The 27,270-nt window shown below is 34.9% G+C and overlaps 1 protein-coding gene across 3 annotated transcripts in view; it reads left to right on the top strand.

Annotated features, from left to right (window-relative positions):
- Nucleotides 1–27,270, top strand: part of DMD (dystrophin) — a 2,119,021-nt gene that overhangs the window by 185,855 nt on the left and 1,905,896 nt on the right. For all 3 annotated transcript variants that reach the window (XM_045089435.1, XM_045089434.1, XM_045089436.1), the window contains exon 2: nt 5,261–5,322. In XM_045089435.1, the coding sequence (XP_044945370.1) occupies nt 5,261–5,322 (62 nt within the window). The remainder of the gene's footprint in view (nt 1–5,260; nt 5,323–27,270) is intronic.

Below are 27,270 nucleotides of genomic sequence, written 5' to 3'. Positions count from 1 at the left end.
TCACATTAATATACTCGGGCATATTTTTATTAGTAAAAGAAAATCAGTTATAAACAAACTCTAAACGAAACAAAATAGAATATGTGTTTCTTGAAATGACTAGACAGGAATATATAATCATTTCCTAGTAAAACAGATTTCACTTTGTTCTTTTCTAATTCTCTTTATTGTTGATTTTATATTTATATCTCTTACTATAGACCATGTCTGTAATCACATACATTTTATTAAGGTATTAAAATAATCTCCATAAGCTCTATGGCAATTTATCATATATGTACATTTATGTATATCCACTTTAGATTAACTATGGATATATAAGTGATTGTGCTTGAAAGTATCAACTTTTAGGGACATGTAGGTGGCTCAGTCATTTGAGCATATGACTCTTGGTTTCAGCGAAGTCCTGGGATCAAGCCCCCTGTCAAGTACCCTGCTCAGCAGGGAGTCTGCTTTTCTCTCTCCCTCTTTCTCTGCCCCATCCCCTCTCATGTTCTCTCTTTCTCTCTCAAATAAACAGATAAATCTTTAAAAATAAATAAAAGGGTCAGGGCCCCTGGGTAGCTCAGTGGGTTAAGCCTCTGCCTTCAGTTCGAGTTGTGGTCTCAGGGTCCTGGGATCCAGCCCCACTTCTGGCTCTCTGCTCAGCGGGGATCCTGCTTGCCTGTCTCTCTTTGCCTGCTGCTCTACCTGCTTGTGATCTCTCTCTGTCAAATAAAATCTTAAAAAATAAATAAATAAATAAATAAATAAATAAATGGGTCAACTTTTAGGTTACATGGGAAATAACAATGGAAATGGATAGACTTAAATGTATAAAAATATATGGGGTACCTGGATAGCTCATTCTGTTATGTGTCTGCCTTCTCAAGATCCTGGAATCAACTCCCACATTGGGCTCCCTGCTCAGTGGGGAGCCTGCTTCTCCCTCTTCCATTCCCCCTGCTTCTGCACTCTCTCTCTGTCAAATAAATAAATACAATCTTTAAAAAAAATAAAATAAATATTTAAAAATTTAGCATAATAAAAATGAAATGAAAATTAAAAGACATACAACCACTTGGGAATATATATTCATTCACTGACTAAGAGTAAATAGCTTAATTAATAATAGTGATTCTTAACTTGGATTTCATGGTAACAGGAACCTTCTGCAGAGAGGTCAGTGAACCCTAAGAAATATGTAAATATGTCTGTATAGGCATTTTTTAATATTGAGAAGGGTCATTATTTCTATCAGATAATCCAATGGAGTCCACAACTTGAAAAGTTTAAGAATTACTGATTTATAATCTCATCCCCATTAATTGTAAAATATCAAGAGCTCAATAGATATGTGAGCAAAGGCTATAAACAAGTATTTTTTAAAAGATTTTATTTATTTATTTGACAGAGAGAGAGATCTCAAGTAGGCAGAGAGACAGGCAGAGAGAGGGAGGGAAGCAGGCTCCCTGCTGAGCAGAGAGCCCGATGCGGGGCTCGATCCCAGGACCCTGAGATCATGACCTGAGCCGAAGGCAGCGGCTTAACCCACTGAGCCACCCAGGTGCCCCTATAAACAAGTATTTTGACAAAAGTGGAAACATGCAGAATAAATTTTGAAAACGTGTCCTACTTCATTAGTAATCAAACAGATTCAAATTAAGATGAGAACCAACTATCTCCTTATATCTAATAAAGCCACAAGCACTTTAAAAGTGAAAGCAACAAAACTCCTATCAGCAGCATAACCCCATTCTTTGTAGTACCACTAAAAATAGGTACGGCCACTGGGAAAGCAATATGACAATATTTAGTAAAAGCCACAAACATTTTTTTAATGCTGACCCAATTATTTATTCTGTGACAATTATACACCAGAAGCTGAGAGTGCATGAAAATGTTCATTATGGTGAAACCTCTAATAACAAACAAAAGGAAATGGCAACTAATATATTTATGATAAAATAAATTTAAAAGGTAGAATATTATTGTAGTTATATAAAATACATGTCTATGGGGATTGTAATGATGAGCAGACACAAAACTTTGGGGTGATTTTTTAATAATCAATGTTAATATTAATTTTAATATTAACAAATTTAAGTATTTTTTGAATTTTTTCATAATGTTAATCTATGACAAAAATTGAGCACTAAATATCAACTAGTAAATATAACAACATTATTATTTAAAATATTAATGAATGAATCACCTGACATCTTAAGAAAGTTCAGTTTTCCAATCTGGATAAATCTGAATAAATCCATGTAGGCATTCAGGTTGTAGACTATAAAATTCCAGAATGTCATTCACATTAAGTTACAGCATACACAGAATTCCACACACCACTGGGTGTGGTGTATAAACAATGAATCTTGGAACACTGAAAAAAATAAAATTAAATTAAGATGTTAAAAAAATAAAAATTAAAAAAAAAAACAAAAAAATACAAGCTCGGAAGGAATAAAGCTAGTAAGTGACACAGATGAACCTGGTATAGATTATTTGAATCAAAGTCCATGGATCTTCACATTAAGCAGCTCACATTATACTTTCATAGATAATATAGAATGGCATAAGATAATAAAAGTCACAAAAGTTGAATGTATTAACACAAATACAAAAATAACCATTATTTGAGAGCCTCTATTTTAAACAATCCAAAGAATTCTGTGTATGCTGTAACTTAATGTGAATGACATTCTGGAATTTTATAGTCTACAACCTGAATGCCTACATGGATTTATTCAGATTTACCCAGATTGGGAAAACTGAACTTTCTTAAGATGTCAGATGCAATATGTGCCCTCCATAATACCCACCTCCAGGCTCACCTATCCCTCCTCCCCTCTCCCTTCCAAAACCCTCAGTTTGTATGCAGCCATCAGAAAGGAGGAATACCTAACTTTTGTATCATATGGACAGGACTGGAAGAGATTATGCTGAGTGAAATAAATCAAGCAGAGAAAGTCAATTATCATATGGTTTCACTTACTTGTGGAACATAAGGAATGACATGAAGGACATTAGGAGAAGGAAAGGAAAAGTGAATTGGGGGAAATCGGAGGAGGAGATAAAGCACAAGAGACTGGACTCCAAGTTTGTATTTTTTAATGGATAAAATGCCAAATTACATATGGATTGAGATGACATGTAAAACAGCTCTGTGAACAATAAAACACTAATAAATGATATATATTGTATAATAATAAAGCCAGTTATATTAATATTTACCATGTTAAAACAAATGTTATATAGAAAAATAAAACAAGCAGGTAATTCATTAAAGGTATATTTTTCTTATATTAAAAGTGAAAGAAGTGAAAAAGAAGACCTAGTGATATTTGTATGACAAAATTCACTTTCAGTGCTGTTGACACAATAGGTACATACTCTTCTGCACATAATGTCAGGGTTTCCCTCCCACCTTCAAGCCTACCTAAAAATTACTCTTTGTACATATAATCGAAACCCATAAAAATATTGCATTACTACCTACTTTTCACTGAAAAGTACGTGGAACATATCTCTTCAGGTATCTTCCTATTCAACTTTTGGTGAAGATGGTTGGGCATGTTTTACAACTTTTAAATGTGTGCTTTCAAATGACTCATTTACTCTCCCATATCTGACAGGATTTGCATGCACATGTAGGGAAAAATTACTGGAATTGCAAATAATATTATTAACACAGGAAAATGTGTATCTCTCATTGAGAAATAAATGTATTGGCAAGTCTTCCTACAACAAGTCCATGAAAACGGTTAAAAATTGACCATTTGAAATGTTCTGTTTATGTATTTCATTATTATCAAAGGATAGTATTGAATTTAGGGAAGTATATTCACAAAAGGCTAGATTAGTTTCAGAAGCTATTACTATATATTTTTATTGATTCATACTGTCACCAAAGAAAAAACCTCCATACGGTAGCTATGAATTATCTTGTACTGGATGGGTAATCCTGATATTTGCCCACATGCAGTGTAGTTTGTGGACCCACACAATTAAATAAGAAGAAAAGTATTTTGTGATGCTAAATAAAATTTTCTCATCTAGGAGAACAGTTTTAGGTTTCTTATTTATCCACTCTTATTTCATATCACTTAAGAGTATCCACTTATAGAATAATAATTTGCTTTACTGATAAACACATTTTCTTAGTACATGGATACATTTGTCATAGAAAATGATTCTTTACTATGGATCATCCTTTTTCAGGAAAAGCAGTCAAGATTTATTGCTGAAAAAGAATCCAAGACCAAATGAGGTTATTTTGTTGGGACATTTCTATAAGGGTTCTTTTGACCCAATGTAAATAAAATATAAAACCTCTCCATTTTAAGTCTCAGATGCACTCATTTATTGAACATTAATTAATATGATTGCATTTACAGTAATTTAAAGGTACCCTTTGGCCTTTAAAAAAGGTTTTCAAAGAGTCAAGATTGATTATTTTTCTGCCCATTTAATTCCATAATAATTTACAACTTGAAAAAAAATAGAATTTTTAGAAGCATTAATTCTGTGAAGCTGTTTTCTTAATAATTTTCCACTGTAATCTATTGGTGAAAGAAGTCTTTGGAGATTTTCCCTCTGAGTATTTATATGTAATCTATGAAGGGTGTCATTTGCATTTTGATTTGAAATTTCCTGACTTTTGGATGAAAAGAGATACTAAAAATTGTGGAGTTGTAAGATGTCCTTCCTCTAAAGTGTTTGCGTATTTATTAAATATTTGCTGAAGTCTTAGTTTGTGCAGACAATGCTAGGTTCTGGGATACAAAACCATGTTCCTGATCATAAGGAAACCTCTCCTATAATGGGAGGTGGCTATGCAGGGGGGCCCATGTTAGAGTTGGCAGTATTGCAAAAGCAGGGAAAATCATTTCACGTGGTCTGTAAGAGGAAAAGCTCAGGAATAACTTTTCAGAAGAAATAACAGATAATAGGCTCTTCTGATTATGCTAGAGTATCTATTCACCATAGGAGGATAAGTAATATTTCCTTTATTCAGAAGAGACTACTTTTCTATAATGCCTTTATACAGTATTTGAATGAGCATAAATTTGACTGGATCAATTATTTTAGACATCTCATTTTTTTAGTTTGGATGCCCAATACCAATATCACTTATGTTTAATTTCATTATTGATAAATTTAACACCACATATAAAATAACATTGATATGTAATAATTGAGAGTTATTTTTGTTGTAAAATGTGATATTCAGAATTCTTTCTTAACTCTTAAATCTTTCTTAAATTTTACATTATAGATGAAAGAGAAGATGTTCAAAAGAAAACATTCACAAAATGGATAAATGCACAGTTTTCTAAGGTAAGAATATTTTATTACTTCTAAGATATAAGGTAAGTGACTGATTTTCAAAATGAACTATGTACTGGGTAAATGTAAATGTCCATATTGTTTTTCTCTTCGTGTCATTGTTTTAGCTGTGCAAGTTCGGAAACGTTACGCTGACTTTTAATTAAGGAAGCAGCAGTAGAATACACATAAAGAGAAATTATTGAATTAGATAAAATATATCTTTGAATCTTAGTGATAAGATTAATTACATCAGTCATCCAAGGATTGTAACTGCAATTTTCCACCAAGTAGCTAGTATATGTTACACAGTAGCAGAAGACATAAGGGGATTTTTACTGTCTGAAAGTGATAATATTTTTGTCCTTCTTAGTCTTTCCTAGTTCAAGAAAAACTGATACAACTGCCTTGGGTCTATTTGGCCCCTATCACTTAGGGCACGTGTCAAATAATTTAAAATAAGTTTATCCTCTTTTTCTGCAGGCATCAACCCATAATATTAACAATATTTATTTATTTTATACATGCAAATTAATTTATAATCCATAGACAACACAACTCTGGATAATTATATGTGAACACAGAGTAAAATATTCTTACTTTGAAAACTAGCATTAAGAGTACCATGTAAAGAGCTTTATATACATTTTGAGGTTAGAAAGACTTGCATTTACATTTAATTAACTCTGAATTTCAGCAAATCAGTGCTTTGTGAACTATTTTTGTACAGTCATTTATACATGTACACATATATATTGGGTGTTTACCTGAAGAATCAACACCCAATGATTGAAATATAAAGCTAGTAAAATATGGTCCCTATATTCAAGCTTTAAGAGGAGCAAAAATGGCTGATAATGGTCATTTCATGTGATTGTGAGGATTAACAGGGTCAGGATATGTGAAGATTCCTACCACAATGCCTAAAAGTCTTAATATATGCAGATCACTTTCTCCATGGGTCTGTCTTGTTTTATAAAAGTTTTGATAATGAATCCAAAACAATCCACTGAGAGGTGCAGTATAAAAAGTGTTCCCATTACCATTATAAAAGGTTTTCAAGTATCACCCATTGTTTGTGGTATTTGATAGCAGAATTTTGCCAGGTAGTCTTTACCATGTTAGCAAGAAGTAAAGTTACTGAATTTTAACTAAGGAAATTTCATTTCTATTTACTTACTGAATTGACAATTAATGAATTGCTATTACAGAACTTTATTTTTTTTATTATGTTCAATTAGCCATTATGGAAGTTTAAATAATAAACTTAAAAAAAGGAATACTATTTTAAAAATCTCAACTTTTTTTGAACTAAGTGGATAGAAATAATAAAAAAAAGTTATAACACTACTGAAGGAGAAGAAATGAAAAATAAACTCAGAAGTATGCACAATTGGAATTTTTAATTTCAGAGTATGTTTACCTGATGGTTGTATATGCTTTAATTGCTAAATTTACTGGTCTCATTAAAATCTTCTTAATTTTGAAAGTTCAAAACAGTCAATAGATACAAGCTTTCAAACAAATATACGGACAAATCAGAATCATAAAGAGATCTTTTGAAATAATAAATGTGACATAATACTCTGAATCTTTGAATTAAATCAATGAGTTGTTTTAATAAGGTATGTAGATGAAACTGAGACAAACACTGCAAATTCTCATTCCCACAAATCTAAATAGGTCATTACTCTCTGTACATTGACATTTCAAGTATCATTTACCACAATTCACATTCTAATATACAAACCATAGTTTGATATGCTGTCTTCTTTGAATACATTGTTGGCACTGCCTTAGAGCAATTTTCCCCTATCTTTATGAGTGCCCATATTTTAAAGGCTGCAAAATAATTACATGCATGAGTGCATTGACTGTTTTTTCCTAAGTATCCCCTCCTCCAAACCCAACTTCTACTTCCTTCATTTGTTTTATAAGTGTTCTCCCTCAGCCTATTAAAATTGGATCAGGAGAGTCACCGAAGTTTCATATTTGAACATATAGTAGATGACAGGAATAGAAATAAATGTTTATAAAGACAGGAAAATGTATTTAGAGATAAAATATATATATGTGTGTGTTGATTTTTCATTTAGAAAACCTTAAAATATATTTTCCATGTTATCTGATTCTTTTTCTAGTCAGGACTTCAAGTAATGACTGAGTTTTTGTATCTAATTTTGAGAATTAAGAAAAGGCCAATTGATTCAGTTTAAGCCCATTGATGATACCAAAAGATAAACATAGCACATATGTCACTTAGCACATATTTATTGTGTTATTACATGGTGTTCAGCACAATTCCAGGCCTGTAGGAGACACAGGATTAGTTGAAGTTGAATCTTCAGATCTCATGTAACCTACGTGTTTGGGGGATACTGGATTATTGCTAAATGGAGTAGCAGAATGGGCAGTGGTGAGAGATAGCAGTACTGCAGGCTAGAATGAATCTGAAAACCTTTATGAAGAAAGTTGTACCTGATAGACTATAAAAGAAGGATCATCAAAGAGAAAAACACTCTTCACTGAGATAATTGGAAACCACTGAAAGCAGGAATATGTTTTCTTTGTAACCCCAATGATCAGTACCAGTGTACTAACTAAATATACTAAATGCATTTTGGACAATAGTACAGAAATTAAGTATCTGCTAAGTTTAAGGAAAAAGGAAAAATTCTAAATGAAAAAGAATGTGTTGAAGAGGACTTTAAAAAGAAAAAGCAGTGACAAATTATCATTGGTGTGGTAAATTAGAGTAACACACAAAAAATAATAAAAATCAATAGGATGATTTAAAGTGTTTAACAGTGAGGCTCACACATTCATTTGTATAATGTTTGTAAAATAAAAAGAGACTACAAAGTAGTTCCCTATTATTATGTAAAATTATATAAGGAACACTTAAGGAAGAAAATATGATTAAAGAAAGTCTTATCATTTTGTGTCAATTGAAGCCAAATGTACCTTTGTAGTAAATCCAACTGATTTCTCACTTTCCTAGTACCGTTTTAAAATAGACCCTGTCTCTTCTTCAAAATAGGTCTTCTACTAACATTCAATTCCAAAAATTTTTACTAGAACATGATTTATCACATCTATTCTATAAAGATAAGCAAACATTATTTTCCTCCACATAAACACAAAGCCATTGTTAGGTAAGATTAATTCAAGGTAAATATTCTATTCGTGTAATTTGTAGATCTTTTATAATCCTAAAACTGTTTACTGTTTATGACATATATAATTCACATAATAAGAATTACACAGGCTCATTCACACAAGCTTATTTAAGGAAAGTACACTTTAAATTATGACCAAAAATAATCTTTTCATAAAACTTGCTTGATGTTTGTGTTGGAGAAAAAGCAATCTGTAGGGGAAAATATTTACTACTAGATCAATTGAAAGATTTAAACCATCTCCCAGTGAGTTATATGCCAGTTTTGATCCTACATTGGATTTAGTGATTATCTTTATTTCTATCCTCTGAATACACTTTTCTGTATGATCCTTCCAAAAGGAGTAGACAACTTGATATTTTATTTAAATGAAGTAGAAATATGTAATTAGTTTTATCTATGAACTTCACAAGGGCCTATGATATGATAATGCATTTATGTCTTCATTGCTACAACAATACATATTTATAACTAAAAAGCCAGATTTTACCCTCTTGGGATAATGATAGCACAAGGCAGAATTAACTGGTATAACAAACTTTTCCCAAGAATTTATTATTATTTATATCCTAGCCAGCATGATAAGCCTGATGTCATGCAAATTAACACCAAAATTGTGAATCAGTAAACCAGGCTTCTTTACACAGCTCTCTATCATGAAGCCTTTGAGGAAATAATTATATTCGCACTTGAATTCACTTTGGAAAGAAAGGTAAACATAAAATAAAAAATTCTTTGAGTCTTGTTTTCCTTATATGTCCATGTCTACTTTGTAAGAAAACATATACTAAAAGGGATTTGTAAATATTAATACATAAACATAAAATATTGCCATTTTTTTTTTTTGCTGTGTAGTATATTTTCTGAATTGAAGGAATTCTATATAGAAACTTTTCCTTGATGCCTGCTCACGTCTTTTTGGTTTTGGCTACTTTCTTTGGATGGAAGAAGGAAGATAGAACATTTATTTATGTTTTATTATCCTGCTACACTCTGTATGCCAATCCATGCCGTTAACACATACATATGCACAAACAGGCATGGACACACACTCAGTTTAAAATGAATCAAACGGTTTCATTATGCAAAAGGAAGATAATGAGACTTAGAAACAAGTGAAAGAGGTGACAGTATATGTATATTTCCTCTGTGTCAATTTGAAACTTATATATAACTAACAAATTTATATAGGACTGTTACTCAAAGGGCTTGATTTAACAGAGGTGATAGATTAGAAATATTGTGTCATGGGAGGGTCATCATAGATATAAAGTCATCGTTATGCCCCTGGCTTCCTGTTTCTCCCTACTAATTGATTCCAGAAAGAATTAGATTACTATAGAAGATGAAGGGCAATGCACTATATCTCTGATCATGATAAGCAGCTATTGGGAAGAAAATTTTCCTTTGCCCTTCAATGTTCTTCTGGCTGGTCTAAGAATTAAATTGATATGAGACAGATTAACAGGAGAAAAAAACCAAAGGTAAATTACATGCACAAGGAAGACCAATGATAAAATGGATATCCAAAGAAATAACCAAGGCCTGCAGCTTTTATACATTTTAGACAAAGGAAATGACAGGATAAAGAAAAACCTATGTTTGGTAGTTTCAAATGGTAAGGAATTCTACAGAATTTGGGCTAGAGTAATAAGTCAGTAAAAGCAACAAAGTTTGTTTATACAACCTCTTGTTTTGTATGGCTTCTTTAGCCCTGAATTCCCTGTCTCTTATGGTAAGAGCATCTCTTTATCTCTTGGTACAAGGAAGATATCTTTTACATGAGAGATTTATTTTCTGCTTTCAGGGAACAAAGGAAGGTCAGAGTATTCTTGCTCTGACATTTTCTTAAGTAGCTTTAATTCAAAATAACTATATGCTACTGTGGTATATCTTGGGGAAGCCTTTCTTGAGCACCAACAAGACCCATACAAGGCTTTGGTAAGAGTTGACTTATTGGATACAGTTGTTTTGGTGAAGTAAATATCAGTACAGAAAACTATAGACATCCTCATTTCAGAAATTTTGAAGATTAGTAACTTTTATTCCTATATATTCTCCTATTAATTACCCTATTGAATTATATTTTTATGGTTATTTGCTCCAGTAACCTCATGAAATAGTATTCAAGATGAGCTAAATATGAGTGTAGGTAGCTTGCTTATGGTAAATGGAAGAGATGAAGCTGGGACCCAAGAAATCAGACTCTAAAACCCATAACATTTCTATATCCGTTACTATTGTGACAGCTAATCCATCTACCAAGTGCTGCATTTTTCTTAGGATTCATCCCCAAAATGCTAAGTTTTATGAGAAATGGTAAGGGGATTTGAGGACATTGAAAACTTGAGAATGGAAAGTGATTAATGCTCGCAATACCAACAGATGCCTTATAATCTACCTTAAATATTTAGTAACATGAAAACTCAACCATTGTTGAGAAAGGTTTTTAATTGAGTTTTTCCACATGATTTCTAATACATTAAATGGTAATACATGCACATGCTGAGTTTTGGTGAGTGACATAATCTAGTTATAAATATAATTATCTAAATTGTGAGTATTTTTACTTGTTATTATTAATTTTTATTTTTGTTAATCACAAATTATCATGTATAAGAGAGAATTTAAACATTTATTTAAATAATTTTGTGAGAAATATGAACTATTGCCCTACTGGCATCGTGGACTCCTTAACATGTATGTTAAGATGACTTCTAGAATGATGTGTCTGTGTTTGTAATTTAGATAATTATGCTAATGGTCTAATCCACAGAGAACCATTCCATTGAATGCTTTCTTGAATCTAATCTTTGCAAAGTTCCTAAGTAACAAAGAATATCATTCAGTTAGTGAAAGGAAAATTGGATTGTGATAGGTCTCACTATTTTTAATGAGAGACAAATAATTTATTGTTTACTTTGCAGATCTTTCTTAGAAATATGTACTTGATTAACTCACTTACTGTGCTCTAATAACTCTAGGTAGTTTTAAAAAGTACACATGTTTTGTTCTTTAAGCTACTGTATTCTGAAATACCTTAGGAGAAAATTGGAATTATTGATTGCTCTACCTATATAGTATAGAATGGTCTTAGTGGCAAGCATATTTAGCCAGAAAATTTAAGTATTTACCAATGAGAATGATTCTTCCTAGGGAAAAAATATCTGTAGCTGATAGGCAAATGTATTAGTTACCTGATTTATTCTGTCTTAGGGCTTATCATAACTTTCTAGCAAGACAACATATATTGAATTTTTTTATTTATTTTCATTTCAGGAAGAATAGTTGGCACTCTGGTACCATCCCACCAGAGATATATGGTTGCTAAAATAACCTTCCAAGATTCAACAAATATCTATTGAGTGCCAGCTATGTGACAAGCAAGCATAGTATTGTACACTGTAAGAGGCACAACACAACATAGTTTTTCTTCCCTAAAAGATTATCATTTTAGGGAAGAAACAATTATGTAAACTAATAAATATGGCCTTGAATATAATACAGGTGTCATGGCAACAGAAGAAAGAATGACTATTTGCTTAGAGAGGATGACAGCTTTTTGAAAAGAGGTGACATTTAATCTGAAGTTGTTCACACAACAACAAATTAGAGGCAGATAAAGGCATCATGAATTACATGTAGAAATATGGAACAGTTGAGAAAGCTTGGCCTATCAGGTGGTGAGTGGCCAAAGAGATCTGTGTGAGGGCAGAATGGAGGATGTGAGAGAACATGAAGCCATTCCTGAATAATTGCATTGTTGCTGGGGCTGGTTGGTCCAACAATGAGATATTGGTTTAATCATGTTTATATTCAACCTCTGGTTGAAAAATGTTTACTTCTAAAACCATAGCCAATGACACAGCAATTAGACGGCCCTACAACCACTAATCCTTCCTGCAAAATTGAATATGAAGCCTACGCTTTACACTTAGAGAATAGACATGTGGATCTAAAATGAAGATTCAAGTGGGTTACATTTTTTGTTAGTTGTTTGATATCATGTACTCATTAGCATACTGCATCAGATCACCTAAACAGATTGCTGGGACTCATAGCTAGAGTTTCTGATTCCACAGGTCTAGCAGGGGAGCCCAGGAACTTGGAGGTTCCCAGTTAGAACTTGATCTTATTATTAAAATTTTCTACAGCTATTATGTCTGGCGGTGAATAAATATTTTGAATATTATGTCTATGCATTAAGTTCTTGTACTTCATTTAAAAAGTCATTTATATTTAAGGAAACATGTTTTGACAGAAATGCACAGAAAGTCTACATTAATTAATTTATGATTTATTGAACATGTATTACAGATTATGTGCTCTAGATTTTTAAACATGGCAGTGGAAAGAAAAATGTCCCTTTAATCATAAGGCCCTGTGATCCAGATGTGTGAAACTGAACAAGGAAACATTTAGCAAACTCTTCGACATTCTCTGTACTTATTTGTCAACTTGTTTTCTCTCTCTGAAACTTAGAATATAGAATTTCAAATAGTAATGGTTGCTAAGATGAATAAGGTGGATGCTATTATGTGCAATGGATTGTGAGAAAACCTCTCTAAAGGGAGATTTAAGAAGGCTGAGGGAAGAGATACAAAACTCCAGGCAGAAAGAACATGTACAGAAGTCCTGCTGAAGGATTTTGTGTTCCAGGGACAGCAGGGTCCCTAGTTTAGAGTGGCTGGGGATGAGTACTGTGAATTACAGGTGAAACAGTACTGTGGCAGGACAAATTAGGTAGAAACTACTGACCACCGTAAAGGCTTTGGCTTCCTGGTAGGTTAGGAGACTGAGTGTTTTCAGGTGTGACTGGAAGCAATGTAACTTATAATCTAGGTTGTAAAAGTAGAGTTTGAGAGGTGAACTAGAGGACAGTGTCATAATCCAGGTTGGGTGTGTGGGGGGGTGGATTCTAGAACCAGGTTGGTTGCCATGGACCTGAAGGAAAATGGCTATAGTTTGAAAAGTACAGATAACAAAATTTACAGATGAAGTGCATATGGAGACTGAGAGAGTGAAGAAAAACAGTTTTAAAAAAAAAGTTTAAACAGTTTTAACCTGAACATGAAACAGGATGGGATGGCTATTTATGGGGGGTAAGAAAGACTATTGGGGGTGCCTGGGTGGCTCGGTGGGTTAAAGCCTCTGCCTTCGGCTCGGGTCATGATCTCAGGGTCCTGGGATCGAGCCCCGCATGGAGCTCTCTGCTCGGCAGGGAGCCTGCTCCCCCCTCTCTGTGCCTGCCTCTCTTCCTACTTGTCATCTCTGTCTGTCAAATAAATAAATAAAATAAAATCTTTAAAAAAAAAAAAGAAAGAAAGAAAGACTATTGAAGGAAAGATTTGGTAGGAAAGTACAGGTAAATCTCCCATGAGAATTTATGGAAAAGGATTTCATTTCAGTATATTATCATGGAAAGAGTATGCAGGGGTGCCTGGGTGGCTAAGTCAGTTAAGTAGCAGATTATTGGTTTTGACTCGGGTTATGATCTCTGGGTCCTGGGACTGAGCGCTGTGTGAGGCTCTGCACTCAGATGGGAGTCTGCTTGCGGTTTTTCTCTCCCTCTCTCTGTTCCTCTTCACCGTGCCCCCAACTCCCATGCTCTATCTAAAATAAATAAATAAATCTTTAAAAATATATTTATTTTCAGTTCCTGAAATTACCTTTAAGGTCAAAATTTAAAAGTTATCTTAACTTTTAAGAAAAAAATTTAAGAGACAATACAAAGTCCCTTCATCACTATGTGTATGTGCATGCATGTGCACATGCATCTGCTTGTGAGAGAGAAAGGGATGTCTGTGTAATTAAATGCTTGTACATTGGAGTTGACCTGATCTTTGTGTCTCTCATGATCTAGGTTGGATGGCCAGAAATCATTGGAAATAAGCTTGATTTACCAATAGTTTCCTTCTTCATAGCATTTACTAGGTAAAAGCTATGTCAAATACATTATAATTATTGTTTACATATATTTCACATCTATTAAATGAGGTCCTTGAGGGTCTGAACTTCGACTCAATCATCCCTGTATACTCAGCCTAGGGTATAAACCCTGATGTACAATGATATTCAATAAATATTTACTGAATGAATGGAATGAATGGAAATAAGGAAAGGGGAAAGGGAGAGAGGAATTGAAATCAAAGTTGGTCATCCTGCCACTATCTCAGTCCTTTCTTCTGTGAACACTTTCTCCTTCATGTTCTTTCATGTCTTCAAATATCATTTCTATCCAGGGCTTAACACTGGGCTTGATGCTGATTTTGAACTGATTTTTTGAGGATACAAATTCCAAATCTGTATTTGTAACACTGAGTTCAAGATCTACACTTAGATTTCTAAGTGCTTCCTGAACCAATCCACCAAGCCATGATGGAGTCCTGATAGGAGGCAAAGATGATATAAATGAAGATCTAGTTAGATAGATTGAAACAACAATGGTTTGTTAATGATTGGAAAAGGGAAACAAAGAAGGCATCTGATGGACTCAAGATACTATCTCATGACACTAGACAGATAGAGGTAACTTATATTGGGAGATGAATTGAGAAAGAAAGATGAGAGAGGTATGTTTGGTGGCTCTTGATCCCTTCGCTGTTACATATTCAAATATTTGGTTTAATTTGGTTGTGAGGCATTCAGGAAATCAGTATGAGGGCAAATACTGGATTCAGTAGCCTGAATTTTAATTCCCAATTCACCACTTAGTGTGCGTGAACTTAAGTGAATTACTAAATGTTCATAAGCCTCAACTTCCCCATCAAATATTTATTTAAAAGATTAAAAGATGTTCTGCATGCAAAACACATAGAATTATACCTGGCATGTTGTAAGCACTCAATTAGTATTGGCTATTATCATTAATATTCTTTTAAGAACGAGAGGAATTTATCCCTCTGAGAAGCTTAAGGCTGGTGTTCATCTGACAGACTTTTATTTTGCTGAGTGGGGTATGGGAGCTGATGGATTTTGGTTATATAATGTATACTTAATGGGGATTGGGAATTTGAATGGATTTAACTTACAATATATATTACAAAGTATATATATATTGCATAGCTTAATGATTTTGTTAGGGCTCGTGACTAGAGAAATAGATGAGGCACATCAATTAGAGCACTGGGGGCCATGGATAGCAGCAATATTTACAGTGTAAGTCAAAGAAAAAGATACAAAGAAGGGCAGAAAGCATCAAGAAGATGGTGTGACTATCATTGTCAGATATCCTAGGAGTTAGAATTAAGATGAGAACTCAAGACTGTTACTCCTACCACCCTCTAGAATGCTTGTCCATAACCCTCTTAACACAACTACTCCCTAGAGACCTCTCTCTACTTCTCTTTGATGTTTAACCCCTAGCATTGTAGATCCTGTATCATAATCTTCCTTGCTTTGCTCTCTTGTATTTAGTAAAGGATAACCTCCTACAGCTTCCTAAGACAGGACTTAGGGAGATAAGTTTTTTGATCTATGTTGTAAAATATATTTAATGCTACTCTTTATTTTTTTTCAGGGTTACCATATATATATGGTTTTATTAACATATATTTTTATCCCCAGGGGTACAGGTCTGTGAATCACCAGGTTTACACACTTCACAGCACTCACCAAAGCACATACCCTCCCCAATGTCCATAATCCCACCCCCTTCTCCCAAACCCCCTCCCCCCAGCAACCCTCAGTTTGTTTTGTGAGATTGAGTCACTTATGGTTTGTCTCCCTCCCAATCCCATCTTGTTTCATTTATTCTTCTCATACCCACTTAAGCCCCCATGTTGCATCACCACTTCCTCATATCAGGGAGATCATATGATAGTTGTCTTTCTCCGCTTGACTTATTTCGCTAAGCATGATACGCTCTAGTTCCATCCATGTTGTCGCAAATGGCGAGATTTCATTTCTTTTGATGGCTGCATAGTATTCCATTGTGTATATATACCACATCTTCTTGATCCATTCATCTGTTGATGGACATCTAGGTTCTTTCCATAGTTTGGCTATTGTGGACATTGCTGCTATAAACATTCGGGTACACGTGCCCCTTTGGATCACTACGTTTGTATCTTTAGGGTAAATACCCAATAGTGCAATTGCTGGGTCATAGGGCAGTTCTATTTTCAACATTTTGAGGAACCTCCATGCTGTTTTCCAGAGTAGCTGCACCAGCTTGCATTCCCACCAACAGTGTAGGAGTGTTTCCCTTTCTCCGCATCCTCGCCAGCATCTATCATTTCCTGACTTGTTTATTTTAGCCATTCTGACTGGTGTGAGGTGATATCACATTGTGGTTTTGATTTGTATTTCCCTGATGCCGAGTGATATGGAGCACTTTTTCATGTGTCTGTTGGCCATCTGGATGTCTTCTTTGCAGAAATGTCTGTTCATGTCCTCTGCCCATTTCTTGATTGGATTATTTGTTCATTGGGTGTTGAGTTTGCTAAGTTCTTTATAGATTCTGGACACTAGTCCTTTATCTGATATGTCGTTTGCAAATATCTTCTCCCATTCTGTCAGTTGTCTTTTGATTTTGTTAACTGTTTATTTTGCTGTGCAAAAGCTTTTGATCTTGATGAAATCCCAATAGTTCATTTTTGCTCTTGCTTCCCTTGCCTTTGGCGTTGTTCCTAGGAAGATGTTGCTGCGGCTGAGGTCAAAGAGGTTGCTGCCTGTGTTCTCCTCAAGTATTTTGATGGATTCCTTTTGCACATTGAGGTCCTTCATCCATTTTGAGTCTATTTTTGTGTGTGGTGTAAGGAAATGGTCCAATTTCATTTTTCTGCATGTGGCTGTCCAATTTTCCCAGCACCATTTATTGAAGAGGCTGTCTTTTTTACATTGGACATTCTTTCCTGCTTTGTCAAAGAATAGTTGACCATAGAGTTGAGGGTCTATTTCTGGGCTCTCTATTCTGTTCCATTGATCTATGTGTCTGTTTTTGTGCCAGTACCATGCTGTCTTGATGATGACAGCTTTGTAATAGAGCCTGAAGTCCGGAATTGTGATGCCACCAACGTTGGCTTTCTTTTTCAATATCCCTTTGGCTATTCGAGGTCTTTTCTGGTTCCATATAAATTTTAGCATTATTTGTTCCATTTCTTTGAAAAAGATGGATGGTACTTTGATAGGAATTGCATTAAATGTGTAGATTGCTTTAGGTAGCATAGACATTTTCACAATATTTATTCTTCCAATCCAGGAGCATGGAACATTTTTCCATTTCTTTGTGTCTTCCTCAGTTTCTTCCAAACTCATTTTATGAGGCCAGCATCACCTTGATCCCAAAACCAGACAAGGATCCCACCAAAAAAAAGAGAGCTATAGACCAATATCCTTGATGAACACAGATGCGAAAATACTCAACAAAATACTAGCCAATAGGATTCAACAGTACATTAAAAAGATTATTCACCACGACCAAGTGGGATTTATTCCAGGGCTGCAAGGTTGGTTCAACATCCGCAAATCAGTCAATGTGATACAACACATCAATAAAAGAAAGAACAAGAACCATATGATACTCTCAATAGATGCTGAAAAAGCATTTTTTTTCTTTTCTTTTCTTTTTTTATTTTTTTTTTATAAACATATATTTTTATCCCCAGGGGTACAGGTCTGTGAATCACCAGGTTTACACACTTCACAGCACTCACCAAATCACATACCCTCCCCAAAGTCCATCATGCTTAGCGAAATAAGTCAAGCAGAGAAAGACAACTATCATATGATCTCCCTGATATGAGGAAGTGGTGATGCAACATGGAGGCTTAAGTGGGTAGAAGAAGAATAAATGAAAAAGCATTTGACAAAGTACAGCATCCCTTCCTGATCAAAACTCTTCAAAGTATAGGGATAGAGGGCACATACCTCAATATCATCAAAGCCATCTATGAAAAACCCACCGCAAATATCAATCAGTTTAATCAATATCAGTTGCATTTCTCTACACCAACAGCAAGACAGAAGAAAGAGAAATTAAGGAGTCAATCCCATTTACAATTGCACCCAAAACCATAAGATACCTAGGAATAAACCTAACCAAAGAGACACAGAATCTATACTCAGAAAACTATAAAGTACTCATGCTACTCTTCTTTTTTGATCATTTTTTTTTAATATCCTCATGATCTTGTTTCAGAAAATGCAGCCACTCATGGGGAGGGAAAAGGGGCTAGAGGTTGAATTAGTTATCAATGACCAGTGATCTAATCAACCATACCACCCCTCAGCTCACAAGGTTGGTTTTCCCCCTCCCCAAATAGCTCCTATCCTTACATTGCCCAAAGACTTTCCTAAAGTCACCTTATTAACATAAACAAAGACATCTTTATCACTTAGGAAATTCCTAGGATAAAGAACAAGTATATATTCCTTATTATAAATCATAATATCTCGGGGCGCCTGGGTGGCTCAGTGGGTTAAGCCGCTGCCTTAGGCTCAGGTCATGATCTCAGGTCCTGGGATCGAGTCCCTTGTCGGGCTCTCTGCTCAGCAGGGAGCCTGCTTCCTCCTCGATTGCTCTCTGACTGCCTCTTTGCCTACTTGTAATCTCTCTCTGTCAAATAAATAAATAAAATCTTTAAAAAAAATAAAATAAAAAAAAAATAAATAAATAAATAAATCATAATATCTCACTAGCACTCAGATGTTCCTTGCTAAGTATCATTCCACATTAAAAGTAACCACAACTCATTAGAACATTTTATTCCTGATCCTCAGCTGGTCATATGAGTGAGCCTGAGAACTTTGGTTTTGTCATAAAGCAAGGAAGTGCTTCCCCAAATTTGGAGCATCTTGAGTTTGCTCCATTTTCTTCTCCTGCTCTCTTTATGCTTGTAGATGTATGCTTTTTAAAAAATTTTTCTTTCCCTCTCATTTTATAGACAGACTTTGGATATTTTTAAAAATATATTTACACATTCATACTAATGTATTTTCCTGATCTTATAGGAGAAATATATACATTTAGTAACAATGAATGTTGTCTGAGTTTTTCTCTAATGGTCTTTTCAGGAATCTGGAGCATTGTTTATTACCACAAAGGGTGGGAATGTTTGATGTCACTATGCCAATTTTCAAGAAAAATTGCTTTGGCCTCTACCTTTTAAGAATAAAGGCAAAGCAGAATGTTTTATATTACTGATTTTATTATCATAACTGACTTGAAGAACTGAGTACAATTTTGGAGTGTCAGCACTATTCCCTTGATGTTTAGGTATGCCTCATTTTAAACTATGCATGTCTATTTTGCAAGAAGCAGTTCAAATGAAGATTGCCTCTGATAATATTCTAAATGAGCTATATAAGTAGAGTGTTATGGTAGCAGACATTGGAAATTTATTCAGAGCCCATATTTAAGGCATTTTAATCTATCCCCTGAAGAACAAATCTGTCATCTAAGTCATATAAACCACTAGTTTGGATTAAAAACAACAACTTAGAAATCATTAAGTATATTGCCTGATAATCTAAGATCCTAAACAGCTTACATTATGTATTAAATTTAGTGTCTTTGCTCTTGTAGGGATGGAAAAATGTCCCTTTCTTCCCCTCTAGGTTCTTTGGCTGGTCTAATAATTAAACTCATATAGAACAGATTAAAAGGAGAAAAACAATTTAATTTCATACATATGGGAGCCTAAAAGATAAGAGACTCAAGGGCAAAGTAGGGTGGTTGAGGCTTATATGCCATCCTGAGCTAAAGAATGGCACAGGGGCCTGGGGCTTCTAATGGGAGGAGGCTAATTCACAGGACAATAAGAAGAGCAGATGTTTGGTAATTAGAAGTTTGCCTTGCCGTAGAGTTAGGTCCTTCAGTACTTAGTTATTTCTGGTAATAACTCTCTTTCTGGGCCAGGGCCTCTACCCAAATTCTTTTACGTACAGTTAAAGGAGAGGTATATGTTTATCTTAAGCTCTCTGTCTTGACTGACTTCAGCTCAAAATAGTCCACATGTCAAAGTGGCATATTTTGCTCCCCTTCACTATCTCATTTTAGTTTTAGGTTGGCTAATTAGCAGTCTCAAGTTATAAAACACAGTGCTAGCTTTCTCCCACTCTCCAACATATATAAAATAAGATATATATTTCTTTTCTTGTTCAGTTTTAGGATTTCTGGTGACAGAGGTCTATGAGATTAAGTTTCCATATGTTTTTGAGGAAATAAAATCACAATTAGGTATTATTTTTCTAACTATGTTGCACTGGTAATTTACATATTACACTTTGATCTTCAAAGTAGAAAAATACAATGAATTAGAGATAGACACGCACAGATGCTAGAATTCACTCTGCTATTTGCAAAGTATTTTACTTCTTGGGTGTGAGGAGAACCAAAAGATGAATCAATAGGCAATATTATTTTTGTTAAAAGATGAATTAGAATTTTGGAGTGCAACAAGAATATTATTTTGATTCTTCCACAGCTTTGTATGGTAAACTTTATTAGCATTAAAATATGCTGTTGGTACTTCTTTTTTTAGAAACATAAAGAATAAAGATTAAAAATATAAATAAAGAAGTGTTGAGGAACCTCAGATTAAGTAAGGTAGGAAGAACAGTGGCTAAAATATCAGGGAAAAAAATCCCATGAAAAGAATCAGAAGAATTTGGGTTTTCAGCCAAAGTGGAAAATTAAATATGTCATGCCTTTCTCATGTATCTTTTCTTAATCCCTTCTGTGTATTCCACCCATTCCCCCTGCTTCCCTTCCCTCTGGTAATGAAATGCCAATTTAATATTACCCCCACCTTAAAAGACCACCAGAGACGTGATTCAAAGCCAATCAGCAAGGATCGTTTATTGCAGGTTCGAACCTGGACCTCTGCGGCGCTTGTTGCCAGTAACACTGAGAGGTCCAGAGCTGGGTTGGTGCTGGGTTTTTATAGACAGGTACAAACAAGTTTCGGGTAGGGCTGAGCTTATTGATTGATAGTTTGAACACAATTGGGAGTCTCCTGGTGGAATGTTACATTCCTGCTATCAAGCATCCCTGTTAATGAGATTTAGGTTTAGAAGAAATTTAATTTTATTTACTTTTCCTTCTACCTCCACCTCCTTCCGTTTCTCATGGAGGGGAGGGTGACATTAGGGCTATTGATAAGGTAACTTCTTTGTTGTAAATCTCAAGGATATTTGCAAACCAGGGGAGACTCCTACCTTGCAGGACTGTGATCTCTGCAAGTTAACTATTTATCGTTTTATGGCAGTCAGGGGTGCCTGAGGAATGCTACACATATGGAGGGGAGCGGGTGAAGGGGGGGGGTGCAAGGCGCCAGCCTTTGCTTTGTCCTCAGCCAGCCTCCTGCTCCTTCAGTAACTATCAGTCTGTTCTCTGTATTTAAGGGTCTGGCTTTTGTTTGTCTCTTTTCTCCTATGTTCATTTGTTTTGTTTCTTAAATTCCATTTATGAGTGAAACCATATTGTATTTTTCCTTCTGTGACTGACACATTTTACTTAGTATTATATCCTCTAGATCCATCCATGTTGTTGACGATGGCAAGATTCTATTCTTTTTTATAGCTGAGTACTATTCCATTGAATATATTCACCACATGTTCTTTATCCATTCATTTACCAATAAGACTGTTTCCATAATTTGATATTGTAAATAATGGTACAATAAACATAAGGATGTATATGTCTTTTCACATTAGTGTTTTTGCATTCTTTGAGTGAACACTCTGTAGTGGAATTACTGAGTTATATGGTAGTTCTACTTTCAATTTTTTGAAGACCCTCCATACTGTTTTCCACAGTGGGTGCACCAGTTTGCATTCCCACCAATAATGCACAAAGGTTCCTTTTTCTCAAGTTTCTCACCAATACTTGTTGTTTCTTGTGTTGTTGATTTTAGCCATTTTTACAAATGTGAGATGATATCTCATTGTGGTTTTGATTTTTATTTCTCTGATGAAGAGTTATTTTAAGCATCTTTTCCTGTGTCTATTAGCCATCTGGGTGTCTTTGGAAAATGTCTGTTCATTTCTTCTGCTCATTTTGTAATTGAATTATTGTGTTTTTTTTCCCTTTTTTAGTGTTGAGTTGTGTAAATTCTTTATGTATTTTAGATACTAACACTTTATCAATATGTCATTTGCAAATATCTTTTCTAGTCCTTAAGTCGTCTTTTAGTTTTGTTCATTGTTTTCTTTACTGGGTAGAAACTTTTTATCTTGATGTAGTCCCAATAGTTTACTTATGCTTTTGTTTCCCTTGTCTCAGGAGACATATCTAGAAAGATGTTGCTGTGGCTAATGTCAGAGAAATTATTGCCTGCGCTCCCTTCTAGGATTTTTACGGTTCTAGGTCTCGCATTTAGGGCTTTCATCCATTTTGAGTTTATTTTTGTATATGGCATTAGGAAGTGGTCCAGTTTCATTCTTTTGCATGTAGCTGTCCAGTTTTCCCAACACCATTTGTTGAAGAAATTGTCTTTTCCCATTGCATATTCCTGCCTCCTTTGTCGAAGATAATTGACTATATATCTGTTGGTTTGGGGTGCCTGGGTGGCTCAGTTGGGTAAGTGTCCAACTCTTGATCTCAGCTCAGGTCTTATTCTCAGGGTCATGAATTCAAGCCCTGTGTTGGGCTCCACACTGGGAGTGGAGCCTGCTACTACTACTACTACTACTAATAATAATAATAATAATAATAATGTGGGTTTATTTCTAGGCTCTTTATTCTGTTCCACTGATCTGTATGTGTATTTTTGCGCCAGTATCATACTGTCTGATGACTACAGCTTTGTAGTATATCTTAAAATCTGGGATCGTGAGACCTACAGTTTTGTTCTTCTCTTTCAAGATTGTTTTGGCTTCATATTTGTTATTAGAAGGCTTTCTTTCATTTTGCTGTAATTCATTTTTAATGACCAGGATTTTCTAATTAGGTCTTACATACATGTGGAATTAATGTTACATAGGAAAGAACTGGTCAAACACAAGAAAGATAATCTCTGATAGAGTCATATACAATGCAAGGAACTTGCAAAGGAGCCATCTCCATCTTCTCTAAAAAAGAAAAAAAAATGAGAATTTGGATGTCTAATGGGAAGTAGCTCAGATTATTTATGAATAGTTTTCAGTATTTTCAAAAGATTGGAAAAAGCAAATCTTTTTCAGCATTAAGTGCAAGTAGTCAGCCTTAAACTATTCCTGAAGCTGAGTGTCCCTGTTTTGGAATTATCGCCACAGTCATAATAAGCCCTGGACAATTCACAAGCATTACCAAAATGTCATAGCCTTTGAAGTCAGAAGAAAGAGACACAGGAGTCTTTTAACATTTCATAAATGTGTGCTCATTCTTCCTAATAGACAGTATCCAGCACAATCTGAGCAAAAAAACTCTTGCCATATAATTCAGTTCCTATATCCGGTACTCACTGATGGGGTTTTGGAATATAGGTGAGGTTTCGTGGGGTAAGGTATGGAGCCAAAGACCGATAAAGAATTCTTGAGATGTCTTTGAGGCAAAATGGTAGCTTTATTAAAGCACGGGAACAGGACCAGTAAGCAGAAAGAGCTGCTGTGCCAGGGTTGTGAGGGGGCAGATGATATACTATGGGATTGGGGAAAGTATGGAAAAGGGAGGTTTCAAAAGAAGACTCATAGGAAATCAGACGCCTTGCCATTGTCAAGTTAAAGTTGTTTTTCCCTCTAGCAAGGATTAACATTAAGATAGTTGGGAGAATCCTGGAGGAACTTACACTCCCACTTCAAGTATCTGTCAATGGGCTGCAGATTATATAATGACAAATGTCCCTGTATAAGGACATTTAATTGTATCTATATTTCCTTCTAGAACCTAGGTTATTGATAGAAATGCTTTATTCTTATAGATTGCTAAGACATTTGTAAACTGAGGGAGGCTCCTGTCTTGCAGGATTGTGATCTCTGTAAGTTATCTATTTGTTTTTCCTTTCCTTAGGTTTAGGGCAGCCAGGAGTACCTGAGGGATGTCACATATATCCCATCTTGGGTTGGGGAGGGGGGGTGCAGAGAAGTCCAAAGAGGAAATGTTTGGTAAAAAATCATTACCCTACCATGTAGATAAGTCTCTGAGGTGAAAAATTATCTCTGGTAGTAGCTTGCTTCCTGATACATTCCCCCTATTTAAATTATTTTAGGCCATTAAGTGGGGAGGTAGAAAGCTTTTCCTGCATCTTTCATGTCTTGAATGTCTTCAGCTCAAAACAGTTCTTATGACAAAAAGGCATATTTTGGAGTGGCATATTCTGCTCGCAATTATCCCCATCCTTTATCTTATCAGTAGGAAATTATTAGAAGAGTACCTGGCACACAGTAGATTCACAATAAATATTGCTTCAAGATCAATGAATGAGGAAGTGAATGGTGGATGTATTGAAATAAAAAGATGAAACCCAGAGAAGTTGGCAACACTGTCAATAGAAATATAGTGCGGACCTCTTATATAATTTAAAAATTTCTGGGGTGGCTGGGTGTCAAAGTCGTTAAGTGTGTACCTTTGGCTCAAGTCATGATTCCAGGGTCCTGGGATGGAGCCCTGCAGCGGGCTCTCTGCTCAGCAGGGAGCCTGCTTCCCCCTCTCCCTGCCTGCTGCTCTGCCTACTTGTGATCTCTCTCTGTCAAACAAATAAATAAAATCTTTAAAAAAAGATTTCACTTGTCAATGCTAAATGAAGACTTCTCATTTCCTCATTAAATGTGAATTTTTTAGAAATGGATGCTTTTTTTCCTCAATAGATTTCCTTTTTTAGAAAGAGGCAACACAAGGTGTACATTTGTCAAATTATCACAATGTATGCTTTAAATATCTTATAATTTTGTCAGTTAAACCTCAATAAAACTGAAGAGAAAGAAGATAGCTTAACTTCGCTTCTTTTATTTTTATTTTTACTTATTTTTAAAGATTTTATTTATTTTAGAAAGAGCATAAGCTTGGGGAGCGGCTGAGGGAGAAGGAGAAGCAGAAACCCCACTGAGCACGAAGCCCAACAAGGGACTTGATCTCAGGACCCTGGGATCATGACCTGAGCCAAAAGCAGATGCTTGATGAACTGAGCCACCCAGGTGCCCCTATCTTTGCTTTCTTTTGGATATCAATATTTCTTTGAAAATAATTTACAATATAATTAGTCATTTTATTTTTTTAAGATTTTATTTATTTGACAGAGATCAAAAGTAGGCAGAGAGGCAGGCAGAGAGAGAGAGGGGGAAGCAGGCTCCCCACTGTGCAGAGAGCCCGATGCAGGACTAGATCCCAGGACCCTGGGATCATGACCTGAGCTGAAGGCAGAGGCTTTAACAAACTGAGCCACCAAGGTGCCCCAATTAGCCATTTTAGAATACAATTTTTGTAGTACTCATTTTGAAAGGGTTATATAACATTTTTTCAGGCATTCTCTTGATTTTAGCACTGTGTTGACATAAGTCACCATTTTTAAGAAAAATCAACAGGGATGTTGTAAAGTAAGTAGTTAGATAATCTTAAAGTAATCAAAATCAGAATGTGGTTGGTCCAAATTAGGTAAATTTAAGAAAAACCTTTACAAAAGCTATTTGTTCATAGTAATCAGATTTATCAGGTAATTTTTCACCTATTTGTTGAATAAACATCCATTAAATGAGTTGGCCGAGCAGTCTGAACTATTTTCTTTCTTTTTTTAATATTTTATTTAATTGGGAGAGAGAGAACAGAGCTAGAGAGCGAGAGAAAGAGAGAAAGAGAGAGAGAGAGCATTATCTGGGAGGAAGAGCAGAGAGGGAGAAGCAGGCTTAGTGCTGAGCAGGGAGCCTGAGGCAGGCTCCATCCCAGGCCCCTGAGATCATGCCCCGAGCCAATGGAAGACACTTAAGTGCTTAACTGACTGAGCCACCCAGGTGTCCTAACTATTTTCATATTTTTATTTATAGTCCTTTCAAAACTGTAATTTGATGCCTTGGAAAACTATTAAAATATTACAGTAAATGTTAAACTTGAAGATGTTAAAACCCTCACAAGATATTTAAATGTTTATTGGATTAGTTTTCTAAAATAACAAGATTCAGGGTGCCTGAGAGGCTCAGTTGGTTGAGTGACTGTCTTGATTTTGGCTCGGGTCATGATCACAGGATAGTGAGATTGAGCACAACCTTGGGCTCTGCACTCAGCGTGGAGTCGGCTTGACATTCTCTCCCTCTGCCCTTCCCTGTGCTTTCTTGCTAATGAATAAATAAATGAATCTTAAAAAAAAAAACACAAGATTCAAAAATATTTCATCCTTTGACAATTATAAATGATTACCTTCCCCTTTGATTGAACAATTTTTCTCATCATTTTATCTGAAGATTTCTACTGAAAGCTTTAAAAAACTTTTATTTGGTGGCACCACTTCAAGTGTGATTTACACGCTTCGTCATTATTTAATCTTTGAAATGATACTTTATCATTGCTTAAATCAGTGTGGGTACATTGAACAAGATTTAAGAGCCACTCTATAGGACTGAGTCATTAGCCTGTAATTTTACAGTGGGTGAAGTACCATGTTTTTATTACTTTGAAAAAATATAATGACCTTGCAATTGAATCTTATATTTAACATTTTAATTTTGGCTTTACTACCATTAAATATAACTGTTTGCATTGACCATATAAGAAGCTAGAAAATCACTGTGTCACAGTTTAATCTAATTCAATTTCAATCTAACAAAGATAGCCATAGTTAGTAATTTAATGAATAAAAGGCCACTGTTAAGTTATACTCAAAACTGTGTTAATTTGGGAGTAATTAGCCTTAAAATTTAAAACGTGATTCTA

The sequence above is a fragment of the Mustela putorius genome, unplaced genomic scaffold (genome assembly GCF_011764305.1).
Source record: "Mustela putorius furo isolate JIRA1106 unplaced genomic scaffold, ASM1176430v1.1 tig00003836_pilon_pilon_pilon, whole genome shotgun sequence".
Lineage (NCBI taxonomy): Eukaryota > Metazoa > Chordata > Mammalia > Carnivora > Mustelidae > Mustela > Mustela putorius.
Note: the sequence above shows the minus strand (reverse complement) of the source record. Positions and strands in the feature narration are given on the sequence as shown.